The 15759-nt window shown below is 39.6% G+C and overlaps 1 protein-coding gene and 1 long non-coding RNA gene across 2 annotated transcripts; both read left to right on the top strand.

Annotated features, from left to right (window-relative positions):
• Nucleotides 1-2042: 2042 nt before the first annotated feature.
• FDX1 (ferredoxin 1) lies at nucleotides 2043-13146 on the top strand. Its single transcript, XM_088522200.1, has 4 exons — nucleotides 2043-2212; nucleotides 6466-6590; nucleotides 9541-9670; nucleotides 12815-13146. The coding sequence occupies exons 1-4, from the start codon at nucleotides 2043-2045 to the stop codon at nucleotides 12927-12929; spliced, it is 540 nt and encodes a 179-aa protein (XP_088378326.1). The 3' UTR covers nucleotides 12930-13146.
• A 374-nt stretch (nucleotides 13147-13520) lies between these two features.
• Nucleotides 13521-13897, top strand: LOC148595146 (uncharacterized). Its single transcript, XR_015913227.1, has 2 exons — nucleotides 13521-13803; nucleotides 13842-13897. It is a non-coding gene; the product is annotated as an uncharacterized LOC148595146 (long non-coding RNA).
• The last annotated feature ends 1862 nt before the right edge of the window (nucleotides 13898-15759 follow it).

Here is a 15759-nt window from a genome sequence, read left to right as displayed (position 1 = left end):
AAAGCTTTTAGCACCCTGAAGCCTAGAATTTTATGATAGAAAGAAGAACAACTTGTGACAGCCTGGCTTGACAGCACAGAGCAATCTAACCAGAGTCTGCCGGTCTCCCTGGAAAACCTGGACAGGTTTTCTTGTTTGTTCAAGGGGGCAGTGAGCTGGCGGACAAAGCTATTATGGCTGGAAGCTGGATTTTTTTGCAAGGGGGTTATTTATTTTATTTTATTTTATTTTATATTTGTTTGTTTGCTTTTGCTAGGTTAGTTTTCACACAGATCATCTCCATGAACCCACATCTAGCTATCTGGCTGCACAAATAGCACAGCAAAAGGCAGCGAGTGCCGGGAAGCTGGGCTGGAGGAGAACAGTATCAGCTTCCCCCTGCATTCCTAAAGACTGCCCTGGGATTACCCAGCTGGGACACAAGATTGTGCAATTACATGTCTGTTATCTCACTGAAATTGTTTGCCATCTAGCGGCTTGTTGGCCTGTTACACATAAAAATTTTGAAGAACAGTAAAACACTGGAGAACATAACTACAAAAATACTTGCACTACATCTGTTTCCCAATGGCTGAGATCTCATATAAACACAAAGGAAAGATGCAATCTCCATCCCAAAGGGTTTATCATAAGGATGAATGTGGCATACAGACAAACAATGTAAATTTGTGAACAAATCTATGTGAGATTTAAAGAGATGTTAGGCACGGATTGCTGAGAATTTTTCTTTCTTTATATTACTCACTGTTTTACATCCAGATGTCCTAACGCAACTGCTCCATCCTCACTGTTTTTCTTCAACTTTTCCAACTCACAGGCAGTCTCAGGCATGGGGACCCATTGAACACGGTAACAAAGTAAAGTTCATTAGTGGAAGTGACCTGTACTCATGAAAATGATATCTGGATGAGAATCCCACACACCAGGAGATGGGAGCAAAGCTCAAGCTGCTTACTGCGTTCAGCTCGAGGGAACCAAAAATTCCCACTGGCATCTGTGGGTTCATTAATGAAAAGCAGCGGGAAACATCCAGTTTATAGACTGATCACTAAATGATTTGGAGATGCTAATTTGATGTCCACACAAAAGGAAATTAAGTATAATTCCAGGATGTATCAGACTATGTGTTTCCATTAGAAATTCCATCTGCCTGTATGGAAGAATACTGGATTGTAAAGGATGATGAGAAACAAGTTTCAGATAAGGGGTATATACAGAGCACGTGTTATAAAAGTTACTTTGACATCACCTAATTGGAAAAAAAGCTCAAAACAGAAGACTCAGACCATGCAAAGCCCTGTGCTGGCCCCTTTGGAACATGTGAAGGGATCCTGTCGGGGATACTGGAGCTCATGGATGCAGCACACAGACGTTTGCAGGTGGATGCTCCGGAGCTCTCAGCATTCCCACTGCAGCCTTCTTCCATGCCTAAGGAAAAAGGAACCAGGTAAGGATGCTATCCCCTCCTTGACCTTGCTCTGCCGCTACAAAAATGCACTCCTGAAATCACGGCACAAGAAGCAGCTGTGTCTGCCACACCAAGTCAGGGGTCAACAGCATTTCCTCCCTGCTTCCCCCTTCAATTGCACTCCTGTAGGAATCAATTATGTAAAAATAAACCCTGCATTCCTGCATCACTCTCCGGTCCAAGTGCAATGGGTGTAGGGAATCTGCTTAGCCAGGCAATGTAACGCTGTGTAGCAAAGCACACATTGTGGAGCCACATCAAGCTTGCATGCGACACCTGTGGCGGCTCCGGCACTCTCACAGGCCAGGGCTTCGGTTTGGGACTCCCGTGTGTCCTGGGCCACCGAGGCAGGGCAGGCGGCGGGGCCGGGCCAGGGTCCCCTCGGGGCGCGTCGCCCCCGGCCGCCCGCCTCAGGGCGCTGCGCACTTTGCGTAACCGCCGCCCGAACCCGCGCGCCTCGGGGAGGGCGGGGACTGCGTTGCGCAGACGGCGTAGGCGGCTCCGAGAATCGCCGCAGCCCGCGCCGGAGGAGCGCGCGGAGGGACTTTGCCCCTTCCCCCCCGCAGCCGCCGCCATGGCCGCCCCGGCGCCCCTGCGGCTCCTCGGCGCCGCCGCCGCTGCCCGTCGCTGCCTCCTGGCCGGGCCGAGCCCGAGCCCGGGCCGCGGCGGCGCCGCCGCTGCTGCTCTCGCCGCTGCCGCGGGGGCGGCGCGGCCGTTCGGCCTCTCTGCGCGGGCCGTGCTGAGGTAAGCGGGGAGCGGTTGCGGCGCGACCTGCCGCGCTGCGTCCCCCAACGGCCGCCTCGTGTCCCCGTGCGGCCGGTGAGCGGGCGGAGAGGCCCTGCGCCGGGGCCGGGCCTGGCGGGCCCGCCGCGCTGCCCGGTTAGGCCGCAGGCGCACGGGAGGGCGCACGGGGACACGGCAAGGGCCGAGGAAGCTCGCTAGGCCACGCCTTGGGAAATACATGTATACACTTGTAATTATGACTGTAAAATTATTATAATGTTATTAAATGTTATAATTACGTAATACTTATATGCGCGACCTTGTATGTATATATATGCGACCTTACCAATGTTACTCTTTTTACATGCAGCACTTGCCACCTCTTTAGAAAATGTGGCTAATTTTTTATTGTAGCACCCAAAGATCTCAGCCTTGGGTGCACACGTGCCCCTCCTGCACCAGCATACATCAAAAAAATCTCAGGCTGTGTGACCGTCAGCTACACCGTGAGCAACACCGTGAGCTGCGGCGGTGGACGGTTGTGTTCGCACTTCGGCGTGTGTGTACAGAGGCTGTGCTTGTTCGTGGCCTTGGTTTGCAGCGTCTGTGTTCAGAGGTGGATCAGAGCCTACAGTTAGTTTCGGTACTCAGAATACACGCAGAAGCCGGGGTGACCCGGTTGTCTGGGAAGTTTCTTCTTCTCCAAACAGAAGAAGCCATCTGGTGTCAGAAGGGAGGCCTAACCTGTTTGCAGGGAGCTGGGAAATGTCCCAGCCATCAAAGCTGTTTCCATCAGTTTGCTTTCAGACTTTCCTGTGGCTGCTCCTCTGCTTTGTTCTTGTGGGTAATTTTCATACAGGGAGACAGTGACCTTTTTTTTTTTTTTTTTTTTTTTTTTGTCTAGGACTCCTGTATGAAGTTTGTGAAGTGCTGATTTAGATCTTTGCTGAGTGACTTTGTCTAGTGTCTTGAAAACAGGTCTCCATGGAGTGAGTGCCCTAACTTTGTTGTTCTGAGGTCTTTGTTTCCCTGTTTTTCATTTGTAAAAACTCAGAACATCTGTTGGTGATCCTTGCAAGCAGAAGTTTCCAAGGGTTTCAGTGAAGCATCTAGTGTAATGTTTTCATTATGAAGTTTGTTACTTTCTATCCATTTTTTATCAATTTTTGTTTCATAATAAGCTGTATTTGTCTCAGAATGCTTTTATATCAGCTTAGAATAGTTTATACAATACTTTTGCTGCACATCATAATTCTTTTATCACCTTTGAGGTATTGATCCAGATTTATGACTTGTGAATGTTAACACAGGGCTTGTTAGTGTTAATAATAGTTTCACCTATGCCATTCTTCTGGTACTTGAACAGGACTATTGGATGAAAAAAAAAGATTTTTTGGTTTGGAAATTCAAAGATAGGAGAGTTGATCTCTCTGTATACAACACTGGGCTGCAGTTGTTATATTTGTGTGTTTGGGGGAGATACAAGAGGTGGCTCCTAACTTGGGAGTGGAAGCTGAGTGGCGCTGGAGGATGCTTCTTTTGGGGATGATGAGGTGGCTGCCAGAGCTCTTGGAGTGCGTTGTCCTTCTTCATGGGAGGGATAGTGAGCAGCATTTGTGATTCTTCATGATAACTCTGAGACTGCTTATGTTTGCACAGACCCGATGTGCATTTCTTTTTGTCTGTGTTACAGTATGTTTTTTTTTCCACTCAAATGATGTCCAGGTAGATAAAAGCATCGTTACTTCAGATTCATAAAGCCTAAATATTGTTTCATGCAGGTTTTAGATAAATAATATATTTTAATAGTACCGGTCAGACAAAAGATAAGCATACTGTGCAGTTTCAGTGTGTGACTAGTCTCATTACTCTCTGTGTATATACATAATAAATGTATACGTACATAAACTGTATATATGCATTTTTTTTTTCCAGCAAGGCTTATGCATAATAAAGCTTCACTGATTTGTAAACTAAACTTTTTGGCCATATGAATTTAAGACTGTAAGAGTTATTAAAGAGGCTAGTGAAGTTGGATGCACTTTCTTAGTCTTCCAGTTGGATTTGTTTTTCTGCTTTTGAAAATAAATGAATTTTAATCTCTGTTAATAACAAGGTTCTGTAGAAAAGAGTATTTATTCCAACATTCTTTAACAAAAGACAGGGACTTAATAATGGTAGTTCGTCTTAAGAGAGAGATGACTTATCTTTTACAAAGGTTCCTGTGATCTACTAGATGTTTTGCTATGTGGTCTGTGTTACTGGTGGTCATCTCATAATGAAGAAAAGAGAAAGTTTTGGATATTGAAAAATGTGGCACTTGGTATGCCTATATCTTGAGCAGAGCATGTCTGTAAGTGCAAGTACCCTTATGTTTGTATTTGGATCATGTTTCAGCTTGACAGAAATGAGTGTATTTGTATGAAAAATGGAAGGACTTTCTGAAGCAATTTTAAAATTATTTTTTTAAATGTCAGAGGTTTACTTTAGCTTTGAAAATGTGAACCTCTACCACTCCATCTGCTGCAGACCTGGCAGTCTTGTGCTGCTGCTGAAGCTGTCTTTCAGTGAAGGTGATACAGTTTGCAGAACTGTGTTTAAGAAGCAGTTGCCTGTCTCGTTGGTCCTGCTGAGGAGGTGGTGACGGTGTGCAGAGGAGGAGGGTAAATGTGGTATTTTTTTGAACCATCCCAGCATGGTTTGAGCGGGATCATCCATTGATGGCAAATGTGCAACTGTAATCACACTTGCTAAAAATGCATCTTTAAGATTTCTGGATTTTTTTATAGTGTATGATTCTGTTGAATTCTGCAGAAGAACAAAGTCAATGCTTTATTACTGATAGCAGTTTTCAAGTGAAATCATTGTCATAAGTAGCCTGTGGCTGTCTTCCAGAGCATGGAGTAAGGGGTTATTTGGTAAGAACTGAGCATGACATCAGGATGAATCATGGCACGTTCTGCTGCCAAGTAATTTTACACTTACGGCAAGTGTGTTAAATCTAGAACAACAAACATATCTATCATTTTTTCAAAACAAGCTGCAACTTAGATTATGGTAAAAGCATATTTTCTTTTATAGCCAATTCCAGTACAACTGGTTTACTGGAGTGTTAATATGGTCATTGTCAAATTTTGGTTTTAACATTTGGATCTTCAGGCTAGAGTTTTCTTGGGTGTGACTTAATTTTCAAGTCTGTACACATTCTGTGTGGTTGATTACTCAAAGTCTACAGTTACAAAAAGGTTTAAGGGTAATATTAAACATGCTTTCCTTAAAAGTCAATTTCACACCCAAACATAGGTGTTGCATTAGCCTTCATTTGTTTTGTTTGTGTCTCTTGGCAGAGCACTGTCATCCAGTGAGTTTGTCTTGTTTTCATTATTTGCTATAAGAAAGAGAATAGTCTATTTAAAAAACCCTGTATCTTAACTGTTAGAATATTAACAGCTTTTCTTTAATACTAATGTGAAATGATCATAGTATGGGATGCCAAAAATCCTTATATTTTTTCCACACCAAAAGTGCTAGTGATAGAAATAGGAAATATTTATGCCAAGTGTGAGGAGTTTTTCTTAAATGTATGTAACTGTTCAAAAAGCAAAGCAGGAAACTTTGTGAAACCTTCTTCCTTTGACACCAACTTAAAACTTCAAAGCAACTTTGCTAAAATTAAAATTTATGAAGTGTCAGAAGACAAATATATTTTGTGTATTATGATTTGTGTTCAGAGAAGCAGAAAGTTTTGGGAGTACTTTTGGTAGTATACTGTGAGAAAAGTGAAAGGGGAGAGGAATTGAAATTTGAAATTAATAAGATATCCTGAAAACTTTATCCAGAAACAGGAACATTTTAAATTTGGCCTACATGATAATCATCAGAAAATTATAATTTCATAAATCTAAAGCAAGAGTACATAAAAGGTATAAAGAAAATATTTAATGTCAGCTGTTTTTCTTTGCTGAAAAAACATAAATACTGTATCTAAAATAAAGCATTTCTGACATTCTTTAGTGAAAAATGAAGCATCAGGGTCTTCCATAGCATATAGTGACAAACCTCAAGGTTTTCTTATTTTTCATGACTAAGTTCAATGTACAACAGAAGAAGCCTATATATATTACACAATTTAAAAGCCAATAACTTACTTAGATTTGTATGCTGTTAGAGTTGATATTGATTACTGTTTTAGCAGTATTCAATCACTTTTAAAGATGTAAAAATAATTTATAATTCTTTCTTATATATTTGCATTATATAATTTTATTTTTCAGCTCAGAAGATAAGATAACTGTGCACTTCATAAACCGTGATGGTGACAAACTAACAGCCAAAGGAAAACCAGGGGATTCACTGCTGGATGTTGTTGTTGATAATAATCTAGACATAGATGGTTTTGGTAAGTAGATTCCTTGAATAATGTATTCAGTGTCTAGAATTCATGATGAATTACCAGTCTATCTGTGGTGTCCATAAAACACGGTTCCTCATTTTTTTTTCCAATTTTTATGTACGGGATCAAGTTCTGAAAATATTTTGTGATAGCCATTAAAACTTTTAATGTTTGACTGTTAAAGTGTTAAAGTGTTTGAATGTTTGAAGTTAAAGAGGGGAGATTGCAGACAGATTCCACCCTGACAGCGCTCTGAAAGAAGCTGCCTGAGAACCCTCCTGTTCTGCATGCGGAGCAAACTGGGTCTGTTCCTGACAGTGGCAGGTTACTTGTGGCTGTGCTGTCATATAGTCTTGATATATATGTATTTTTTTGATCAGGCCTTTTGTAGCACAAATTGCTGGGGTCCTTGAGTGGCGAATGAAAAGAACAACCAAATCTATGTCAGTTAGCAGAGAAAAAAAAAAGGTTAATTCTTATAAAAAAGCTAAAGGAGTTAATTCATTTCTTGAGTTTTGCCATACTAAGTTCTGTCTTCCTGAAACCAGGAATAAAAATAAGGGATGATGAGTAGTGGTGGTGGGATATCCTCTTTTATTTCCTTCTCTAAGCTCTAAGAGTGGTAATAGTGAGTTGCAGTAGTCCGATACATTCATTTTCAGTCAGGTTTTGTTTGGAAAGATAGTGCTTCAGTTTTCTCTTCTTTTTCTCTCTATTCTCATTTACAGCTGTTTTGACAGGTCTTTTAGGTATGGACCTTTTGGGAAAACTACTGGGAGTATAATAACAGGGAGAAGAACAGAACTAACTTCCCTTGTTTGTTGGCTTCCTTAGTCTCCACAGGTTGATTAGTTTGGCGTTTGTGCTGCTTTTAATTTTGTGTGTGTGTGTTTTATTTGGGGACTTTTGGCAGGAGGGCGTTTTTCATCAGTTCGCATAAGCATAAAATAGGCAGTTTCTACTCTCGGCTCAAAGTTAACAGGCAAGAAAAACAAATATAAGTTGTCTGTATTTTGAAGAATCATGTTTTGCATCTCTAGAAAACTCACAGCCCTGGCGAAGCTCTCTGGAGGCGTGCTAGGAGTCTCATTTTCTTATTTCTCTTTACCACCTGGAAAATTGCCTTTATATTTTCTTTTTAGTTTTTAAAAAAATTTACATCTATTGACTAGTACTTTAACTGTGCAAGGTTTCCAGTGTGCAGAGTTGTGAGCCTGGAAATGTAAGTAAAAGTGGGACTGAATCTCAGATGTGAAACTGTGAACTCAAGGTTGTAAATAGAAAAGCATGGAAAATACCGGGTTAACATGATGTTTTCAGAGTCGCATTGTATTTTCAAGCCAGATGAAAGCTTACTAGTTATCTTGTCAAACTTAAGTTGGTACATGTGTAATTAAAAATACTTACTCTTTTATATTAGGAGTTATGTTAATGTAGTTTAGGGACAAGAATCCATCAGTTATGTAGGATGGCTGGATGGAGCATCACCGTAAGCATGTAGGGGGTACCTTGCTTTGGCAGTAATGCACTGATTGTTAAACCTGATTAAGTAATTTAGAGCCTTCAATAATGGCCTCAGTACAAACTGAACTGTGCGCTTTTTGGTTAAAATCAAATTTTAAGTAAAATATTAAGTCATGAATATATATATATGTAAAAAGAGACTCTTGTATTCCAAAGCCTTAGTGAAATTCTAACTCCGTAGAGGTTCTGCTTAAAATCAAAAATGGAGGAAGTTCTGAAAACTTCCCTATTCCCTCAGACTGCCCTCTGTTACACAGTTAGTTCCACTGAATTAGTGTGGTTCTGCCCATGCGAGCATTCAAAACAGGGATTTAAATGAATATGATGATTTCTAAAGGTGATTTCCAAACTTAACCATTCTGTGATTCTGTGAATATAAGTGTAAGAAAGTAATACTATAAGCTAAAGCTGGAAATGGAGTTAACTTTCCCTATACTTGCTCCATGTTATACATGTAGTTCATGTATTTTAAGTAGCTTGTTCTAGTGCACAGATGGAAATCTAATCTGTGCGTGTGTTTTTATTCAAGTGCAAATGCATTTCACTGATAGTAATAAAATCTCTTTGATAACTCTGTAGCATCTCTGTTATGAAACGCATACATTTGGGAAGGAAGAATCTTGCCCAGTTTGGGGAAGTCTCTGGAAAATCTGTGACATGTTAGGACAACTCTAGCTTTAGGCAGCTTTTTTAGAGGCTTACGGCTACACTCTACAGTTAATATATTCTCATATTTAGAAATGTCAGCCATCTTAAAGTGAAAAGGCAATGCTGTCAATAAACAGGAGCCAGCATAATCATTGGAGATACAGTAATAATCTCAATGAAAACAATGTAAGTAATGTAAAAATGTGTGTGTGGCGGATTTTTTTAAAGTGAAGAGAAAAAGGTTTAAAAAAATTCTTATTTACTTCTCTCGCTAGGGGGCATCCCATGTCAGTAATAATGCTGATAGAAGTATCTCTGTATAAGAACTTTTTAAAAAGTTGAATGATTCAGCTACAGTCAGTTCATTTGCTCTTACCAGCCTTTCATTCCAGAAAGCACCTCTGTAGTGTAAGCAGTGGTCAGTGTGGGCTGTTTTCTTTTTTTTTCCCCTGTTCTCCAACCTTAAACAACACTTAAAACATCTGATATGTCATTTTTTTTCGTTACTTGCTTATTTTTCTAATGTGGGATTCTATTTGAAGATATACTATGTATATAAATATTTTAGCTATTTCCAGTAAGTAATTTCAAGTAAACTTTACTGTTGTAGGAAACATAGAAATACGACTAACAGTTGAATGGTAAACAGATCTATGAATGTGGGGATACATGACACACTACTGCTCAAGTAAGAGGTTTCTGCTGATACTAAGCAGAGAATCAGATATGTAAAGGAATTCTGCTGTAATATGGAAGTTACTTGCTGTTTACTTGCTTTCTTTAGGTGCCTGTGAAGGAACGCTAGCCTGTTCAACTTGTCACTTAATCTTTGAGGACCACATATTTGAGAAACTGGATGCAATTACTGATGAAGAGATGGACATGCTAGACCTAGCGTACGGCCTCACGGAAACGTAAGGCAGCGTAACACTTCATTGCACAAAAGAACTGAAAAGGCTCCCTGGATGAGGCAGTTCAGCATTCCTAGAATGGCTCGATCATTTCTTATTGAATAGCTGGGTTCTGTTACACAAATGGGACTGGCAAACTCATGTATTGGTTGTCTGAATTCACATTGGGTAGATGTCAGCAGGGTTTTTATAAGCCAAGGAAAGGCCACAACTTTCTCTTCAGTGTCTGATGTGGAGGTGTCCAATAGTGAAACTAGACCAACCCAGTTCCTTCATCAAAAGCTTTGCCAGCACTGCCCTGTTTGAGATTTTTTTGTTTGTTTGCTTTTTGTTTTGTTCTCATTTCCCTTCTTTCTACCTTTGCTTTCTCCATCAATCTTTAATTAGTTCATGTTTTTTATGAATGTGTCACAAACCACTCCACTCTGCAGGTCCATTGCTGGTGGGCAGCATTGTTGACTGTGTATGTTCCATAGGACATATGTGGAAGGAGTAGGCAGCTGTGTCTTGTGAGACTTCACAAGCCCTAATCTTCAGGCTTCAAAGCAACTACCTGGTCAAGTTTTTGAGAATATTTCCAGTGATTTCAGAAGATTTCATACCTGCCCTACATAGCATTTTTTTTAAAAATGATTCTGCAAGGAAGTACTTCGAATTAGTTCTTTGTACCAGTAATAGGAAGCTGTCCTAGTCATTTCTACGTGAGGGTAGACATTTATTTTTGCTTCAGCTATATATTCCTATGTAAAAATCTAGATGGAAATCTCTTACACTGTTTGCAGTGGAGAGACTTAGGAATGTCCCTGACCTTGAAGCTTTCTTTGCAAGGAATTTGCTGACGGATTAGTCTCAAACTGATGTGTCTATAGAAGAGGTATTAGAACAAATTAATAAAATGAGTGGAGATAATTGGTAAGGACTAGGTGATGTTTACCCAAGAGTTTTAAGCAAATTCAGTATGAAATTGCTAGTCTGTTAATGTTTAATTAAAACTGATTCCAAAACAGAGGAATTTAAGGTAGCAACCCAATTTTTAAAATGAGACTACTGGAACTAGAGAGCAGGAAGTTTAATTCCATACTGGGCAATTTATGCGTGTGTCTCTTGGCTGTTACTTTTTTATAGTTCCTACTAAATAATGGTGAGAAAAAAATCCAATAGAGCTTTTATAGAGGGAAGTAACCATTATGGGGCTTCTTCAAATGAATCACTGAGTGTGAAGAAATATCTTACAGTTCATGTAGTTTATTTGGCTTCCAGAAATCCTTTACAAAGTTTTGAGATGCAATGGGATAAGCAAAAAGGATAAAGAATTGGTTAAATGATTACTTGTCTTTAACGATGTAGAAATATTTGACTGTCTTGCAGTCAAATCAGCAGTGTAATCCCAGAGTGATTTCTGCTATGTTTTATATGGTCAGTGTGTTTGTAAAAGGCTTGGAAAAGGAGGTGAAGAGTCAGATGGGAATGGGAGGAAGGCAGTAATTAACATATAATTGCCTGAAGGATAGTGCTGCATTTCCCACCCTTTTAATCTGCTTTCTTTCTGTTGATTGGCTCTGGTTTCTTAAATTTTGCCCTTGCGTTGAATGTAGGATAGGATAGGCCAAGAAGAATGTGGCAAGCTGGGAGCTTTCAGAAAAAGTGCAGATTAGGAGTCCCTTGGAAGAGCAGGGAATGTATTTCAGAACTGGCAAGCAAGACTTTCCTGGACTCCAGTGCAGCAACAGAAGCAGCAGCAGAAGAAGCTGCTGCATGTGGAATGAAGAAGCAAAACTGAAATAAAGGGTTCACCCTTTGAGGATGCAGTGGTTGTTGACATTAAGTGCAGTTTTTTTTTTTAATGTATTTTTAAAAATATATTTAGCTTCAACCTGTCTCATCCAAAACATGAGCATTAATTCATTTATTTTCACTTATTTGTGTGAATATAGTGTTTTGATTGGGCGATCAAATTTGTAGGATGAGGGCCATAAATATGCTTTTCAAAATGTATTCTCTTTCCCCAGAGTATCATTCACTAGTTCATGTTAAGAAACTAATCAAATTATCTTCAGCTGTAGTTTGCTCCTTTGTTCACCATTGTGTGATCCTGGTTTAGGATCTGCTAACACACTGAAAGGCTTCTTTAGTATACACAATTGCTGGCAAACTCTGTTTTAAGTTGCTTTTTTGGAATGAGTTCTGAAAAGAACAAATTAGATTTTTTAAAAATAAATGGTATCTGTTAATAGTATCTATAATAAAGAAGTTATTAGGTCCCAAGGGGATTTTGCTTGCCCTCCATCGTTTTAATCGCAGAGCTTTTTTGCTGTTAATGTTGGTCATAGGAAGATATTTCTTGCTTTCAGCCAACTGTTACGCACGAGACATTTTAAGAAGCAGCAAATGGAAATGTTATCCTGTAGGTGCTTCAGAAGCAATCTGGTTGTGCTGAACCCCGCTTGGCTGGTCCAGAACTGCAAGTAGTTGGGTGGGAATGGGATGCTTTAACACTAAGTTACTCAAAGGTGGGATTATTTTAAAGTAGCTGCAGTTCCTCCACCCCAAATCTAGAACTTTTGACTTAGATGCAAACTTTTGGGAAGATACAAATGAGAAGAAAGTGAAAAAAAAACTTTTTTTTTTTTTTCCTTCCTCAGTAAGTCTCTGTCTATCTGACTAGCTCTAAAAATTCAGCTGAAGTCAGATGTCAGACATGTCCCAAAGCACGTTGTGTTGCCTTGGGTTCCTTCAGACTTTGGATGGGTCGGGCTGTGCCTTTTCTGCGGAATTCATTTATTGCCTGCATTTCCTTGGAGATGTGATGACTTTTTGGTTCATCCCTATGTTTGACTAAACTATTAATGAATCACTAAAAATGGAAGGGTTACCTGTATTGTGTGTTGCAAGCAGGAAATACTCAACATAAAGCTTTACATGTATCGTACTCTGTTTTATAAGTAGGCAAATAGGTGGCCATGACTTAATTACATTTATATCTTTACATGGCTGTTCACTACTAGTCTTGATTAAAACCACACGCAAGTTTAACTGTTTCTGTACCATAATGTGTATGGGATGACTGAACTTTGGGGAAATAAGCTACAAAGTGCTGTTAGATGTAGAGCTGGGCTAAAACTAAAGGCATGTCACATTTCCTTACAGATCACGTTTGGGCTGCCAGATCTGCTTGAAGAAATCTATGAATGATATGACTGTTCGAGTACCTGAAGCTGTTGCTGATGCTAGACAATCGATAGACTTGAGTAAAAACTCCTAGAAGAAAATAACTTAGGGGTTTTAAAGAAACTTAATTATTTTTATAACTTATTTTTAAATGTGTAATTAAATACAGAAGCTTACATAATTGTGAGTTATTTTATATTGACTATCAATATTAGATTAATGGTATTTTGACTTTCTTTATAGAACCTCCTATATTTTTATGCTTAAAATGCAATAATACTTCTTCTAAGTGATGACTGGACTATAACTGTTAGTGAGATAAGTGTAATACAGATTTCTTACAATATTAATTCTGCCAAAACTTTGAGTGGCATTTGAACACTTGGATCACTTCTAAAAGGCTTCCTATAAAAAAGGGCATTTCTAGGTTTAAGACCTAGGTATGTAAGAGAACAAAACTTAGCAGACTACATGGGGTCTTCAGAATGTCCTGTTACAGGTGCTATGCTCAGAGTGCATCGTGCTGGCAGCTAGTTGCTGCAGGACCTTGCTGGCTGCTCATGCAAGCAACAGAGAACCTCAGTTTAACTGCATTTATCTTTGCACCACAAATGTGGGTATTCATGTGGCTCAGAGAGCAAAGACTCAGAGCTCTCTAATGGTAAAGACTCTAATGGTGGAGAACAAAACCACAGGAGCTGTATGTAACTTCTTGCTGTTGGGTGATACAGTTGGGATTGAGCAGGGCACTGTGCTGTCAACTTGTGTTCGGAAATCTTCATCTCTTTTTTTTAGTTGCAAGCTTGTTCAGGAGGCAGTCTGATGTTAGATAAAGTCCTTAGCTTAAAGAGAATCCTTGAGTCTGGGCCTCACTCCAAGGATGATTTCAGTAACTGATTTATATGAAATGACCAACTGTATTTATCCCATAAACATGGGTTAGGTTGACCGAAAGGAAGACCCCCGTGGTGGATGATCCTATAGGTTGATGGCTGAGAGCATTCAGTTGGACCTTGATTTATTCCTTCTAAAGTTGATGAAAATAAAATAATGTCTCTAAGACTCATTATTAGTCTCTCCGATTTTTGTTGCCTAAATAACTAAATGAACCGGCTTTCAGTAATTTATTACGTAATGTAATGTTTTTGAATATTGGCATGATTTTGAGCTTCGTAAGGAAGAAAAGCAATCTTTTGATATAAAAAGAAATATTTTCTAGAACAGTGTTGAAAATAGTAAATCTAGTTCTGATTCCTTGATTTCCTTCTCACAGAAGCTGTTTGTTTTTTATGGTTCCCTTTAGACTTTTCCCTCAAAACAAAATACACTTAAGTTCCTTACCAGATCACATTAATCGTTAGGGTTCTCAAAAGTTGCTTAATAATTTGGATGTGACCTTTCCACAGTCACAAACTAGAGTAAATTGGTTTTCACTTTGTATTGCCTTTGTCCTCAGTTCATTTACCTGTGATAATTCTCATTAAATCTTGCACTTTTAATTTTTAAATGAAACATAGTTCCTTAAACTCCAGGATAGTGCTCTCAGGTAGGTCATAACCAGGGTTACAGTGTACTATGCATTCCTAATCTGAAGACAGAAAAGTAATCAGCATAGCTGTGAGCTTTGGGGATTTTTTTGGAGTTTTTCTGTTTTGTTTTGTTTTTATCTTCCAGTACCAGGCATGTCTCTCTGTGGGATCTCAAAGTGCTTAACGCTGTATTTGAAACACTGTGTGCCAAACAAATGTGAAACAACTAACCTGCAGCAATTCTCATTGTAAAGCAAGGTTCTTACATTGTGCATTTCATGCGACAGCTTCTTGTTAGCAAGACTTTGTGGCTTTCCTGCAGTGTGCCTGTGGAAGGAATTATTTAGCACAGGAAGGCCAAAGGACACTTCCAAGTTGGTCTTGAATTTAGAGGTATGCTACACTGCATAGAAATGCAAGACGCAGAAGGAAGACGAGGGAACTGATATGGACTCCCCAAAATGCACAGCTCGGAGGTATACTTGTTTCTTTAATGTCAAAATGATTTGCAAATAAACCTTATTTTATATCAATTTCTGAGGCACCTTGTTGGTATTAATCTTCTTCTCTCTTTGTCCTGTGCCACACTGAATGCATTTCTGGATGTAAAATAAAATTTATAAATACTTATATTTAGCAGTTAATGCACATTCAAATACAGATGCGACTTAGTGTGCAGTGAAACATTATTAAAGTATCAGAATTACTTGAATACATATCTACTGTTACTTCCTTGTGCAAATAAAGGTTATAGATAACTTACTTTCTGAAGGCACTTCCTTTCTCATTAGAAAATAAGTCTTCACTTTCTCTCCCCCCCCCACATATATATATATATATATATATATATATATATACACACACGTATATAGAAAGCAAGAATATGTTTAGTATTTCAGAATGCGGCATGACTGTGTTTCCGTCTTGCCTTTTTTCATTTAAAGGAAGTTAGTAAGACATGTATGGTCTGGGGCAGAAACAGGCCTGTATTTCACTAGTGGTGGGGGAAGTTTTTCCTTCTACTTCCCTGTTATTTTTACTTCAGTGTGGTATTTGAAGGGGAGGAGGGAGCTAGTGAGGTGCAGCAACTGCTCTGAGCAAAACAAGCTTGGTTTGGGCTTTGTGGCTTCGGTAGCTGTAGAAGAAATGCCCAAGATGAGCCCTTGCAGTTGAGACATTGCAGTTCCGTAAGTTCCCCTTGCGTTGCCTGTCTCTCGCTGTGTGTGTTAGGTTCATGGTGTAGCTGAGGTTGGTGAGTGCACGTGGGAGCCAGCAGGCCAGGCTGCCCTGCAGTTTGTATCGCCGTGCCCACTCTTGGAGGTATCTGCCAGCTGCAGTTTGGTTTCTGCTCTGAAAAACTCCTTAGTCCTAGCAAGTCCACTTTTGGGGTTCAGG

The sequence above is a fragment of the Tinamus guttatus genome, unplaced genomic scaffold (genome assembly GCF_059628265.1).
Source record: "Tinamus guttatus ecotype Peru unplaced genomic scaffold, ASM5962826v1 Tinamus_guttatus_pri_ptg000150l, whole genome shotgun sequence".
Taxonomy (NCBI): Eukaryota; Metazoa; Chordata; class Aves; order Tinamiformes; family Tinamidae; genus Tinamus; species Tinamus guttatus.
Note: the sequence above shows the minus strand (reverse complement) of the source record. Positions and strands in the feature narration are given on the sequence as shown.

Excerpts from the sequence above, each read along its gene's own strand:
- FDX1 (XM_088522200.1), top strand. The coding sequence starts at position 2,043 with ATGGCCGCCCCGGCGCCCCTGCGGCTCCTCGGCGCCGCCGCCGCTGCC. Across the intron at positions 2,213-6,465 it reads TCTGCGCGGGCCGTGCTGAG|CTCAGAAGATAAGATAACTG; the intron begins GTAAGCGGGGAG and ends TTTATTTTTCAG. Across the intron at positions 9,671-12,814 it reads GCGTACGGCCTCACGGAAAC|ATCACGTTTGGGCTGCCAGA; the intron begins GTAAGGCAGCGT and ends ATTTCCTTACAG.